This window comes from Euleptes europaea, chromosome 1 (assembly GCF_029931775.1).
Source record: "Euleptes europaea isolate rEulEur1 chromosome 1, rEulEur1.hap1, whole genome shotgun sequence".
Classification (NCBI taxonomy): Eukaryota; Metazoa; Chordata; class Lepidosauria; order Squamata; family Sphaerodactylidae; genus Euleptes; species Euleptes europaea.
In genome coordinates this window covers 59,535,637-59,550,593 of record NC_079312.1, presented here as the reverse complement: position 1 = coordinate 59,550,593, position 14,957 = coordinate 59,535,637, and the positions used below count along the sequence as shown (strand labels likewise).

The window sequence follows — 14,957 nt, the reverse complement described above, 5'->3', positions numbered from 1 at the left end:
ACCTTTGGCAAGGCTAGCAAGCTTGCTTCTGTGTTCCTTTCAGACTGTAATATGCAGGTGTGCTTGTCCTCTGTTTTCAGGATTACCGGTTTCCACAGAAAGCAAATTAATTAAGCAGCTGCGGGAGATGACTGAATCTAAGGCATTGGACAGGATCCCATTAATTCCATCCACCCCCGAGGAAATGGGAGACATGTTAAAGCTCTGCTCTTATGTTCGCTTTAAAGTCCCCAGGCAGGTAAGAAGCATGAATTACAGGGCAATCTTTCATTTAGGGCTGTTGGGAAAAAAAATTCGGTACAGTTCGGCTTTGGCAAAATTCGGCCCTTTTGAATTCGGACCGTGCTGAAGTCCGAACTGCCCCGCTTCAGATCCCCGAAATTCGGGCGAGATTCGGAGTTCGGGGGAAAATTCGCCCCCCGCGTGCCTTCAGGGAAGCCCCCTGAAGGCTGCGGGGGTGGTGGTGGTGGAACAGATCTGTGCCTCCCAGCCGGGAAGTGCAGATCTGTTTAAAGGGTCCCCCGCGCGCCTTCACGGGGCTTCCATGAAGGCGCGGGGGGGCTCTTTAAACAGATCTGCGCCGCTCAGGTGGGAGGCGCAGATCTGTTTAAAGGGCCCCCCGCGCGCCTTCAGGGAAGCCCTGTGAAGGCACGCGGGGGGGAACCGAACCCCGAATGTGCTGAATTTATTTGCCGAACCCGCCAAATTCGGCTCCCCCCGTTTCTCGCCTTTTTTAAATTCGGTTTGTCCCGAACCGGAAACCGCCGAATCGGGGGAAATTCGGCGGTTTTTCAATTCGGATCGAACCGAATCGACAGCCCTACTTTCATTGGCAATCTTATTTAGCACCAAGGTTATTGCAGAAAGTCTTCTGTGCCTGCTGCTATTTTAACCAATGTTTATTGACCTAATACAAATACCACTCCTGTGCATGTGACCAATAACAGTTTGGGTCCAGCACTTGATCTGTGGTAGCATATGAGTCTTCCTGAAGATCCTTCAGGGCCCTGATCTCAAAATTCATGAAGTCTAGACAATTTTTAAAAATCCAACCAAAACCTCACCAACGTGCTTGAATTATTATGGGTTGGATCCGTAATTTCTGCTGACAGAAAAGATATCCATCACCAGAAGATGATTACCTTGCCTCCCTCCATCCCATGGCAACCTGAAATGTTTCCAAAATGCTGCTTCTGGGGGTCAGAGCACCTTAAGGAACTATCTGAGGGGCATATGCTCCACAGGATTTATGTGAGTTTTATCATTCTTTGACACTTTCCTTCTTGTTGTTAATTTTTCCCAAGCTCTGTCCTGAATACTTTTGAGCAGCTGTGTGGGTGTTCAAATGGAGAGCCGAGAGCGCGCTGTGCCATATGCATGAGATATTTTTAAAAAGAGAAAGGGAGAAATGAATGCAACTGAAATGTTATTTGCTCCACTGGGAATGCTCAGACTGTTCACTATGTGTGCAAATCTGATGTTCCTCCAAAGGCTAATAAAATGGCTAAAATTATCTTCACAATGGGTGAATATATAATAACTGACTTTCAAGAAATTTTTCTGACACAGGATTCTCGTTTTCTTAGGTGGAAGATCCTCTTTCCCTTTCAAGCATATAGTCCCTTTCTTTTTGGAGACGGAGAGTTGCCTTTATTTGAAAATAATTCTGCGGGAACTCTTCTTCTCTAGCAGCATGAAAAAGACTCGTTTCCACTGTGTCCTGCAGCAGCTTTTGCTGTGCTGACTTCAAACAGGCTTACCCCTTAATTGCACACGAGAAAACAGAGCACACGAGTGTTTGTGAGAATGGATCTCCTGGTGCGCTTAGGCAGCAGTTTCTTGTCTTGTCTCCCATGAAGGAAAATGTCAGAAGATGTAGGTGGCATGCATATTCTGTACTTCTAATACAGAGTTATGTATTTATAGATACTGCAGGGCCTCGTTGATGTGCGCATACCACATAATGATTTTTACCGAAAACGTAAGTGCATCAAATTTTTCTCTCCTGGGCCATGAATGGGAACACTTCTGGAGGGCTCTTTCTTGGGGATTGAAATTGGTGTTTCGATATTCCTGAGTGTATAGAAAAAAATATGTCCCCCCCCCCCGCCCGCCATTTCTGTACTCTTCTCTCTTTTCATTTTAAGGAGCCAAATTGTTTGGTCTTTCCTTAATTATTGGTTTATTTGTTTTTATATCAGACCTGCCAAATTACAGAGAGACAGGAAAATGGGTGCACATTTTACAGGCAACTTAAAAAGTGTACATCCTTTCATTTTTCCATTGGTATTTATGAGAGACCTAGATAGTCTTCTTCTGCTTGAAGGATGTGGCGAGTTTCCCCGTAGAGTAAGCAGGGTAATTCACACACAAAAAAATTCTGCAGCCACTGCATCTCTTTTCTCCCTTCTCCTCCATGCTGTTTCAGCCAGCATATCTAATGCAAAATACCTCCATTACATTGCTTTGCAGGGCTAATGTGCAACAATGGGGGAAAACAAAATGAATGAGATTTCTTTTGGTTTTTCCTATTCATTTCTGTCGTAAAGACAAATGGAACAATGGGAGTCATTCATTTTCATCTCCATTCATTTTTAAAATAAATGCCGAACTGCTTTCCTGTTTTCCAAAACCCACCCTAACCTGCCATATGCCTCTGGGAAGGTCACAAAGCAAGGGATGGAAGTGTGATGACCATCCTCTGTTTTCCTCTTGGCATCTAATAATCAGAAGCACATTGTTCGGAGTTTCCATGTGGCTACCAGAAATCCAGCTCCAGGTTTTGAGGTCCTTGGGAAGATGCTGTCCTGCTGGCTCCCTCCCAGGCTCATTGCCACTGCGATGCAGATAAAGTGTTCCTTTTATTTCCTTTATCCCTTAGAAGCTCCTTGATCCTGTCAGGCTGCTATCTCGGTTTCGTTATTGCCTCTGTCTCTGCGTTGTATTGTCTGCCCCCCAAGGTCGCATACCTAGGCCTGGGAACCCAGCTCCTGGGAAACTGTATTCAGCCTGTACGTGTAATCACCCGCCTTTCCTGCCTTATAATATCTCCCAGCTAGTGAGCCTCTCATAGCTGTCATTTTATTCGTTTGCACTGTATGCCTAATTGACCAGTAAAAGCCATCTGTTTGGACTCTATATGACTTTGTGGTGATTTCTGGTTCTGTGGGCCAAGGGCTGACATTATGACAGCTAACTCTTCACCATTCTACTAGCCAGGCTGGAGCCCAGGGGGGTTCGCCTGCCACTTGGATGGGAGCTATGCAGCTCTCCAGGTGATCTACACCCTGGAGCCCTTCTCTGAGGATCCTACTCTGTTACAAGACTTAATCGCTGAACTTTTCCGGACGACCCGAGAGGTTTGCCGCTTGAGGGGACTGGTACAGAAACAGTGGCAATCTCTTAAAGGACGTCTCTGGATGTTAACGTCGGAGGATACTGATGCTCGTCTAGATCTTCAGGACTTGGATCAATTACTGGACGATGCCCGATTGGCGACTGAGGATTTACAAATATTAACTGGACTTTTGGATAATCTTATTTCTCGAGAAACTCTTTCTACCATGGCGGGAGCCCCACCGGAGGGTTTTTCCCTGATCCCGGATGCAGCCAGCTGTCAGGCTGAGGCCAAGCGAGTCGCTATTAGCACCGCTCTTCTCCTTGTGGAATGTACAAAGGACACCCCGGTAGCCACCTTGGCTCAAGTTTTGACCTCGACCTTCGGAGCCGAGGCACCCGCACTGGCGGTTCGAGTACAACCTCTGCTGGGCGGGGAACCCGACCCCATACTCTCACTCCTGGAGACAGAACTTTTGCCGCGCATTACGGCAGAGACTGCCCTGAGACTTGAGAACGCCAAAGTTCTTGCGGATCAGCAAGCCGCCGAAGCGGCTAAGGTCGCAAGAGAGAGAGAGGCTGCGGAAGCAGCCAGGGCGGCTGCAGCAAGGATTAGGAATCAGGCGAACGTGGACACGCGCCCTAAGGGCAATGTACTAGGGCTATCAGGTCTGTCCTTTTCCCCGGCGTTTGTCCCGCCGCGCGCGACTCAACGCGCACGCCGTTTGGCTGACCGACGTCGAGACTCAGAAGAGTCTGAAGACGAGGATTTATATGGGGATAGCTCTCAATGGGCCACAAGCTTCCGGACCAGTAAGCCTCATCTTACTGGTGGCCCAAGTGAGGAGGCTCATTTCTTAAGAGCCCAAAATCGGGAGCTCTCCGACCGTGTTGATCAACTCCAAGAAGTAATGGAACGTATGCTTCAGGAGAACAGGCAATTACAACAAACCCTGATAGCTCTGAGACAGCCCGTTCCGATACCGGGTCAGGGGGTACCCGTACAGCCACCCGCTAATGTGCCTGCTCCACCCTTGCCTCCTGGAGCTCCTGTTGTCCCTCCGCCCGGACCACCCGTGCAACCGGGTCAACCTGCGCCCGGCCCTTGGAAGCAACTCAAATTGAGGACTACGTATGACGGATCTCTCGAGACTTTGCCTTGTTTCTTGCATCAAGTGGACAGTTATATGCGAGAACAAGGACAACTTTTCCCCACGGAAGACAGCCGGGTGCGTTACGTAGCTTCCCTTCTGACAGGTAAAGCGGCTGACTGGATGGTCCTCCAGTTTGACACCCGCTCTCGTGCTATTCGTTCCCTCAACAACTTCATGACTGCCCTGAGAAGGAGGTTTGAGGACCCCTTCCTGGGGGAAAGAGCCAAAACGGAACTCTTACAATTAAAACAAGGCTCTGCTACAGTTCGAGAATTTGCCGACGAATTTCAACGACTGGCAAGTAAAATTGTAGGTTGGCCCGAGACCACCCTGATCCATCATTTCAGGGAAGCCTTGCATCCTGACATTCTGAACTGGTCTTACATGCGAGGCGATCCCGATACCCTCGAAGACTGGATCCTATTAGCCGAGGAAGTGGAAAGCCGCCGACGCTTCATTTCTCTCGTCCGTCAAAAGCACAAGGAAAAAGGCACCCAAAAGCCTCAACCCAAGGCACCACTGCTCGTCCCACGAAATCCCCCACGTCCTCCCCAGGAACGTGAAGCCCGATTTCAGAGGGGTGCCTGTCTTACTTGCGAAGAAATGGGCCACTTTGCAGCCGTTTGCCCACGCCGCCAGGAAATATTTCGTCCCAGCACGACAACCCGCGCCCGAGGTCGTCCACCACGCAGAGGCACCGCGGCCACCCGCAGCGCAGCTCCGGGAAGACCCACACCCTCTGCACTCCATGCCGGGGACCCAGCCTCCCTGCCTACTACCAACGACCCCGCCGGGTCTCGGATTACAAGTGCCCCATTGGGGGACGATTTTCCCTCTTCGGATGAGGAAAATCCTTGGATTTCTCCAGCCTTAAACCTGGAATCTCCCCTCGACTTGTCAAAAAACGGCTCCGGTCTGTGGTGAATGGAGCGTCTCCACAGACCTCTCAGGATCTTCCTATCAAACCGAATGCTCCTACCAAAATTAAAGACGTGGACTCCACCGTCTACGTGGATGCAGTTTTACAGCAACTTAACGGTGGCCCACAAATCCCCGTCAAAGCACTAATTGACTCCGGTTGCTGTCGCACTCTCATAAGCGAAACCACTTTTGCTGCACTCAGAGCCGACTCTGAGGCTTTACCCGCCCCCGTCCAATTTGCCCAAATGGACGGAAGCCATTTCCAGGGGGGTCCAGTTGATCACCGCACCATAGGGGTGGCAATGGGAATTGGTTCCCACTGGGAACAAATAGACTTCACTATAGCCCCTATCCGATTTGAAGTGGTCTTGGGAATTAACTGGATTAAAGGACATAGTCCCAGTATTGATTGGGAAACAAACACTATCTCCTTCGCTAGTCCCACCTGCGGCCAGCATCGGCAAAACTTTGCTCTGCTATATCCGCCCGTTCCAGCATTAACCTCTACTGCCCCAGCACCACCGGCTCTACCCGCTGTGTACCGGGACTTTGAAGATGTCTTCGACCTTAAGGAATGTGATGCCTTACCCCCCCACCGGGCCTCAGACTGTGCAATTGAAGTGGTAAAGGACTGCACATTAACCAAGAGTAAGATTTACCCTATGAGCGCTTCCGAGCGCACTGTCCTCCGGGACTTTTTGGACAAAAACCTCGCCAGAGGGTTCATTCGCCCTTCGAATGCCCCAAACTCGGCCCCCGCGTTTTTCGTCCGGAAAAAAGAGGGCGACCTTCGCCTGTGCATTGACTTCAGAAAGCTCAATGCGGTTACCCAGACCAATGCCTATCCTATCCCATTAATATCCGATATTTTGGGACAATTACAGGAAGGCCGTGTGTTCTCTAAATTAGACTTGGTGGAAGCTTACTACCGAGTCCGTATCCGCGAAGGGGATGAGCACCTCACTGCCTTCTCTAGCTGTTTCGGAATGTATGAATTCCTTGTGATGCCGTTCGGATTAAAAGGGGCCCCGGGGGTCTTCATGCAACTCATCAATGAAATCCTACATGACCTTCTATATCGTGGGGTGGTGGTCTACTTAGATGACATTCTCATTTATTCGAAAACTATGGACGAGCATGTGGCTCTGGTCAGGGAAGTTCTGCAACGCCTGCGCAACCATCAACTTTTCGCAAAACTTGCTAAGTGCGAATTTCACCAAAGCAAACTCACGTTTTTGGGATACATCATCTCCCACCAAGGTCTTCGCATGGACCCCGCCAAAGTCCAAGCCGTCCTCGATTGGACTCCCCCCACCAACCGGAAGCAAGTACAGCAATTTCTGGGATTTGCAAACTTCTATCGAGGATTCATCCCTAACTTCGCCCAGGTGGCTCTACCCATTACGGACCTACTGAAAACTAAGGGAAAAGTAAGCTCGGCTGCCTTGCCCTCCGCGAAAATCCTATGGACTGAGCAATGCCAAGCCGCCTTTCTGGCCCTCAAACGCCTCTTCACTTCGGAGCCGGTGCTACAGCACCCAGACCCAAATCAAATGTTCATTGTGCAAGTCGATGCTTCCGATGTAGCCATGGGAGGGGCTCTCCTCCAGCAAGGACCGGATGGTCTTCTTCACCCTTGCGCTTACTTTTCAAAAAAATTTGCGCACGCTCAATTAAACTGGCCCATCTGGGAGAAAGAGGCCTCCGCAGTTCATCATGCTCTGACTCTATGGCGACAATTCTTGGAAGGGTCTAAAGTCCCCTTTGAGGTTTGGACCGATCACAAAAATCTAGCTGCCCTCACGGGGTCCCATAAGCTATCAGCGAAACAACAACGGTGGGCGGAGTTCTTTGCGCAGTTCCGTTTCACCCTGAAGCACGTCCCTGGGAAACAGAACGTTCTTGCGGATGCCCTCTCCCGTTTACCACAATATCCGGTAAAACTCGAAAGACCCACCAACTCTCTGTTCACCCCTATGCAACGTGGGGCTCTACCTATGCTGGCTGTACAAACTCGATCCCAGCATCAGCACACCTTACCCAACGTACAACTTCCGCCAGCTCAACCGGCTGCCCAGCCGCCACCGCAACAAACCGGAGTTCCCGCCCTTCCTACCCCTCCGACCGCCCAGCCGCCTGCAGTCTGCGCGCCGCCGCACGTAAGCACTAGCCCCATAACTGTTTCTAAGATCTCCATGGCCGACGGGGGGGCCCCCTCCAAAATCCCCATCTCCGAGTCCTTTTTAACTGTCCTTCGGGACCAGTGCCTTTTAGAACGTTCCGCTCATACCCTACCCCCTGGTGTTTTGGAACAAGGAGGATCCTGGTACAAGGACTCGAAATTGTATGTCCCCAAGGCTCTCCGAAAGGACGTTTTACATTTAGCCCATGGAGCCAAAACAGCTGGGCACTTTGGGTTTCTGAAAACCCTTCACTTATTGCGCAGACAGTTCTGGTGGGGGGGAATGCGTTCCGACATTGACTCCTTCATCCGCAGCTGTCCCGTTTGTGCCGCTGCGAAACGATCGCAGGGCAAACCCCCGGGACTACTACAACCTCTTGAAACGCCCAGCAAACCTTGGGAAGTGATTGCTATGGACTTCATGACTGATCTCCCTCTCAGTGGGGGTAAAACTGTGTTGTGGGTTGTTACTGATTTGTTTTCTAAGCAAATACATTTGATTCCATGCGCAGGGATTCCCTCTGCTCAGAAACTGGCCCGCCTCTTCGTGACGCATATCTTTCGTTTACATTCGTTTCCGCGTAAGATAATTTGTGACCGCGGCAGTGGTTTCGTTTCTAAGTTTTGGAAAGCTTTCCTCAAGTTGGTGGGAGTGGAACAAGGGTTGTCTAGTGCATACCATCCTCAAACTGATGGTCAAACTGAACGTGTCAATGCTGTACTTGAATGTTATTTACGCTGTTATGTTAACTACCACCAGGATAACTGGGTAGAACTGTTACCTTTAGCAGAATATGCCTACAATAATGCCATGCATCAATCCACAGGTTTTAGCCCATTTTTTGCTGTGTATGGACAAGATTTCAGTCCCATCGCTCCTACAGATGATATAGAGGGGGAGGGGAACCCCGACATTGCCTCCTGGGCACACGCCCTCCGTACCACTTGGCCCTGGCTCGTTTGCAACCTCGACCGAGCCAAACGTAAATACAAAGCACAAGCTGACAAACATCGCTCCCCCGGGGGTGATCTGCAAGTGGGTACTTTGGTTTACCTTTCCACCAAAAATCTCCGTTCCACCCAACCGTGCCATAAGCTCAGTGCTAAATACATTGGCCCTTTCCCCATCACCCGGGTCATAAACCCTGTCACGGTGGAACTGGCTCTCCCCAAATCCTTAAGGCGTGTGCATCCTGTTTTCCACATTAGCCTCCTCAAACCCCATGTTGCTTCTCCACGGTGGCATCCGGACCCACCTCCTGCGCAACCCATCATGGTGGGGGGGGAGGAACACTTCGAAGTCTCCAAGATCCTTGACTCCCGTGTTCACCATGGCAACCTGCAATACTTGGTCCGTTGGAAACATTTCCCCCCTGCCTATGACGAATGGGTACGCGCACGGGATGTCTCCGCCCCCGACCTCGTCGACGCCTTTCACATTGCTTACCCAGATCGGCCAGCCCCCTTGCGAACTGGGAGGGGGCCTTGAGGAGAGCAGAATGTCAGGCTGCTATCTCGGTTTCGTTATTGCCTCTGTCTCTGCGTTGTATTGTCTGCCCCCCAAGGTCGCATACCTAGGCCTGGGAACCCAGCTCCTGGGAAACTGTATTCAGCCTGTACGTGTAATCACCCGCCTTTCCTGCCTTATAATATCTCCCAGCTAGTGAGCCTCTCATAGCTGTCATTTTATTCGTTTGCACTGTATGCCTAATTGACCAGTAAAAGCCATCTGTTTGGACTCTATATGACTTTGTGGTGATTTCTGGTTCTGTGGGCCAAGGGCTGACAGATCCATTGATCTTGAGCAGCGTAATTTTAAATCTAATGTTTGAGGGATATAAGGACTGAAATAAATCTTGCCACTGGCGATGTAGCCTTGGGATCCCTGTCACTTAATAAAAAAGGCATTATGTCAGACACAGAGGCATTAGATTTATATGTTAAAAAGGGAGAGATATAATGTGATCTACAGTAAATTCCTCATAAAAGCGGCATTCCAAGAGGGCATGAGCTAATGAATCAATAGAGCCAGAAGAGCAAGGACAGGTCCTTTCTGAGTATGGTATATTCAAAATCCTGCCCTGCATAACCATAGAGAGGTTAGTGTTCAATCTAGCTAAACAGAAGACTCTAGAAAGATGAGAAGTTGTCAAATAATAAGTATAAGCGGGCAAACCGCATGGTGGTGGTATTCAAAAAAACTAAGTTGAACTAACGCGGCGAGCACAAAAAGTAGTGCTGTTATAATCAAGCTCTTTAATGCGCTTTTTATTTTTGGCGAAAGCTTCTGTTTTCCCAAGATCTAATAACATATCCTGCGAGAAGCCCAACAATAACAATTTCTCATCTATGATTTTTTGCCATGAGGATTTAAAAGTCATGCTTCAGGGAAGCTAGAAGCCCCTCGGTGCGATGCAGATAAAGAGGGCAAGCAACTGACTGGTGGCCACTGGTCCTGAGCCCCGTGGCTTCTTGCTCACTGCCCCCAGCCAAACAAGCCGCTGCCACTGCTGTGCACACCAGTCCCCATTCGCTCACCTGACCTCCCCCTTCGAGTGGCTTCAGCTGCTGCTTTGGCTCCTGTTAGCCATTGTAGCTTACGAGGGCAGGTGAGTGATCTGTGGCCGGCAGAATGCAGCACGCACTGCTGCCTGCCCTATGCCTGTCTGAAAGATGAGGATGAACCTTCTACTCTACCTGTGCTAAGCATTACGATTATGTTACAGCATTAGCAAATCTACCTATGCAGTACATGGGGAAGAGGAGACCACACAGGGCTGATAGGTTTAGTGGCAGCCCCATAGTCAAGTGCCACAACTAAAGGGATCTTACACAACCACACAGCCTCTAGCCTTATTGTCTGACCTTCCGTTTCTTGTGTTCTGGAAATTCTTCCATTTCTTGTTATCTCCTTTCATTGGCAAAAAATGAAATTCAGTATAAAAGATTTGGTTCGCAATCAAATCCCACTTGTGCTAGACTAATTTTTCCCCTTCATTCTCTTTCTGAAAAGTATTTTTAGAGATTGCGAATGAAAAGTCAAGAACCTGTCTTTATGAAAACATGAGCAAGATCAAAGCCCCAACACAGATCATCTGGGGAAAGCAAGATCAGGTACATCAGCCGATTTGCTTTTCATGTTCGTTCCTCCGTAGTTCAAATGAAAGATCAGTGAGTACAGCAGAATAGCAAATGAAGAGAGCTAGAAAGAAAACGACAGTACCTTAAAGATGAACAAATTTATTACTGCATTTGTGGGCCCGGAGCCTAGCCCAGTTGTCCAGATGCAGATTAATTTATAACCTAGCAAGTACAACTAGGTTTCTTACTATGTAACAATCAGGAATATAAAGATCTTAGCCTGCCCCAGATCACTTTCCCTGGGCTTAGACATTGTGATGAAATGACTTTTCTGTTACTTGAAATTATTATACGTCAGTCTGTTTAGAAAAGAATGGTGTGGGGTTGGTTAAATAGGTAGCCCTGCAACCAGCTAGGGAGACTCCTTTTAGGATCGTGTAAAAGAGCAACAGGTAAATATTTCTTTCTGTTATCTTTTTTGTCTGCACATGCATTGGCCAGAGTTTTGGGTTGGGTGGTGGTGGTGACTATTAACAACATTTTCTGGCACTTTATTTTATTTGTTAAAATATTTATACCCTGCTTTTTTCCTGTGGCTGAAGGCAGCTTTCAGATCCAAATTTAAATCATAGAGAATACAGTAAATAGCCCCCTTCCCTTTAAAAATGCTCACAGCCTACACACAATTATGTTTATTTATTATGGCTGTTAAGAAATTCAGTTGAAGAAATGACAGTTAGAGTATACAGGTTAAGGCTGAAGAAAATTGGTGAAGTCTTTGTATGTTAGTCCTGGACAATGCTTTTGTTGTTGTTGTTGTTTAAAAAAAGAGCCAGTAATAAGGTTGCACATATATCTACCAATTCCCCCTTCAGGACTTAGGAGAGCCCCCCCCCTGCCCCCAAGGTGCCAGTAATCTGTACCAGTGATTACCACCACCAAAAAAAAAAAAAGCCCTGGTATTGGACAAAAATATAATTTAGTTGTCTGAGAGGTGCGTAATGTAGACGTTTATGTGTTAACTTCTGAACCAATCCTCTGGCTTGTGTTGGTGAAACCGATTTTAATAGTAATATGTTTCGAATTTTTTGAGTTTTTCTTTGTAATAAATTGGTTTTTTTTTAAAAAAAGAAACTGGTTAGGAGAATCTTGTTAACCTGTTGCCCCTATTACCCAAATCCTAGAGAATTGTCCAGAAAATGGTGTGTGTATAAATTGGGACTCCACAGTAAGCTTGAGTAAAGCTGATAAATACTCAGAGATACAGTTTAAAGAGAGGCCCTGAGTGATGGCAGTGGAAACGGAAAGAGAGGGAGGTGGTGGAGTAAGGGTCTTTGAAGCTTAGGCTAAGCATAGTAGCAAATGCTAGGAGAATGCTAGTGGAGAAGAAAGCCATCTTGCTTCAGAGTACCCCAAAATGGATTCCAGCGCACACAATCAAGCTCTTGAACACACTCAGGGCTGCCCTGTTCATTTGAATTGAGGCAACAGATATGTGTGAACTGATCTGTACTGAACTGTTCAACCCACAAAAAGCAGTCTGGATGTCACTTGGGTGGAGGAGCGACGTGTTGAATCAGAGCTCCCACACCTAGGCCGAATTGCCGTAACCGGGCGAATGGATGTTGCGTGAGAGAATAGGAAGGAGAAGGTTGCGGTGAATACTAATTCACCCAGAGATCCAAGGTACCATTAGCACCAAAGCTTTAGTTAAGGAGAAAAGGTGTTGTCATGACAACTAGAAGGACCGACTGCTCCAAGAGTTTCCGGCAGAGTTGGGGGGGGGGCAGAGACAGAAAAATGCAACAGCGGGAAGGAAACAAAGGCAACATGAAAAAATTAGCAGTGAGAGTAGGAGGGACTGATTACACGTGAGGGAGCAGGAAAAGTATGAGGGCAGAATGGCATTAGAAACAAAGCTGAATTGAATGAGGGATAGGGTTAGCTTCAGGGAAGTTAGATTCAATTCCAGTAGCACCTTAGAGACCAATGAGATTTTGGGGTATACGTTTTTGAGAATGGAAGCTCCCATCATCAGACACCTTCGCCAGAGAGCTTTGACACTTGAAAGCTTATGCTGTGAAAATCTTGGCGGTCTCTAACGTGCTACTGGACTCGAATCTAGCTCTTCTGCAGACAAACACGGCTACCCTCTGAAACTATCCTGTAGGGAAGTGGTATTCATTAAGTGGTCCGGGTGCTGCAAAGGGCCTCCATTGGCCTTCCTTTTTTTGTGTCGCACCTGTTTCCAGCCTGACGTCAATCTCCTCACCAATATTTCTGGTCGGTCTGAAATATTGCTGGTGGTTGCTCTCAGTAGGTTCCACACATTGAGATATTTTGGCCAGTGGCTCTTTAAGGCAACTTGAAACTTGAGGAATTCCCTGTGCAGGCAGCATTTCCATGTATGGAAAAGTGGTACAGGTTATTAACATCTGACAATCACACATACTGCTGCTCCATGTCCACATATGGGGAGGAGTCTGGGAAGATGTAGTATGGTTGTGGGGGAGAAACCTCTCTCTATTCAAGATATTATGGGGTGTGTATAGCACTTTAGCAACCAGGAGACTAACTGCCAGGAGCTACATGGTACACAGGAGGATAAATCAAGAGAATATTTTTCATAGAGAATCCATGTCTAACACTCTAGTTCTCAGGATTTAATTTATAGTTTTTGTTTTTGCATTCTTCTCACTAGTAGCTTTTGCCTTCTTATTCTGGTTTCTCTTCAGTGTAGCTCAGCTAACGTTTATCTTTGTGCATACAAACTCCTCTAGCCATTTCAGTGCTGAAAGGTTACGGCAGCCAGTTAGCCTCCCCTGTGCCATATTAGTCTTCAGGTCTAGTGAGAAAATATTGCTTTGTGAATAGGGTTGCCATCTCTGGGTTGGGAAATACCTGGAGATTTGGGTGGGTGGAATCAGAAGAAGGTGGGGTTTGGGGAGGGGAGGGACTTCAGTGGAGTATAATGCCATACAGTCCACCTTCCAAAGTGGACATTTTCTCCAGGTAAACTGATCTCGGTGGAGATCAGTAGTAATAGTGGCAGATCTCCAACCCCACATGGAGATTGGCAACCCTATTTGTGAATCTAGTATGTGAAGAAGTAAAGTTCTTACTTTTTACCCCGCAAGAATAAAAGGAAAAAAATGTCTGACCAGGCTTATTTGTTTCTGAATCTCCCTTTTTAAAATCTAAGGATGGATTATGGATTCAGAGACTCCATAGGCAGGATTCAGATGAGTCACAATTTACTTTCTACCCAGTGAAAATGGGCAGGAAAAGGAGGAATAAAGGCATACAGCAAACCTGAAAGTCAGCAGGTTCGCAAAGTAAGATCAGATAAGGGCTTAGTTTCTTAGCTGATGGTAAAAGCTGTTTTGGAATTTGTGACCTCTGGGGATGAACTATTTTTTTTTCCAGTATAGTGAACTAACTACTTTAAAAAATATAATTTTCCAGCCTCAGTGTTAAATTCAGTTGCAGTTCCAGCTTTATTAAATGCTTCTTGCAGCCAAACTGACAATTTCCTGGTGAATGCCACTGATGTAAGGGTCAGCACAGACTATTTGTCTAAGACGATCTATTTTTCCTGATCCTGTGATGAGGCATATCTTTCTCGTGAGCAACATCCTTTTCTTCCTCTCCCCCTTTGCCATCCAGGTGCTGGACGTTTCTGGAGCAGATACTTTAGCAAAATCAATTCCTGACTGTCAAGTACACATTTTGGAAAACTGTGGACACTCGGTAGTCGTGGAACGGCCCAGGAAAACAGCGAAGCTCCTCCTGGAGTTCTTAGCTACTGTCCAGAATGCAGAAAACAACAAGAAACTGGCTTGAACTTTCATTGTTGAGTTGAACCCTTAATATAGATGTTTCAGTTGTGGTGAAATTCTCAGGGATCTTGTACAGAACTTGGTGACCGTGCCAAAATCCCTGAAGAAATATGAAAATTTGATCTATGACTTCGTAGTTCTGCCAGTGTAGTGACTCAGAGGACACTGAGCTGTGTTCAGAATATGGTTACTCTTGGTAAAGTCCAGTAAAGTTCCACAGTTTTTGGGAAGCAGTAAAAAACCCATCCTATCTGTGGCACTAATTTGTTTTTCTTTCAGTACTATCCCATCTGTTTTCACAAATTTTGAAACTAGGTATCCAAGTTGGGATTGGATACTGTACATGTTAACTAGAGAGTCTGAAGAGATACAGACCTACTTTTATCTTGCAGGGTCGCCAGTTTTCAGCCCTTTGCAATGATCTGGTATATTGTGAAACCTAGT

The 14,957-nt window shown here is 47.3% G+C and overlaps 1 protein-coding gene across 1 annotated transcript in view; it reads left to right on the top strand.

The window, feature by feature from the left end:
• Positions 1-14,712, top strand: part of LOC130480391 (monoacylglycerol lipase ABHD6-like) — a 46,125-nt gene extending 31,413 nt beyond the window's left edge. Inside the window, exons 6-9 of the mRNA XM_056852898.1 lie at positions 81-238; positions 1,927-1,981; positions 10,607-10,707; positions 14,341-14,712. Coding sequence (XP_056708876.1) covers positions 81-238; positions 1,927-1,981; positions 10,607-10,707; positions 14,341-14,517 — 491 coding nt within the window. The 3' untranslated portion in view covers positions 14,518-14,712. The remainder of the gene's footprint in view (positions 1-80; positions 239-1,926; positions 1,982-10,606; positions 10,708-14,340) is intronic.
• The last annotated feature ends 245 nt before the right edge of the window (positions 14,713-14,957 follow it).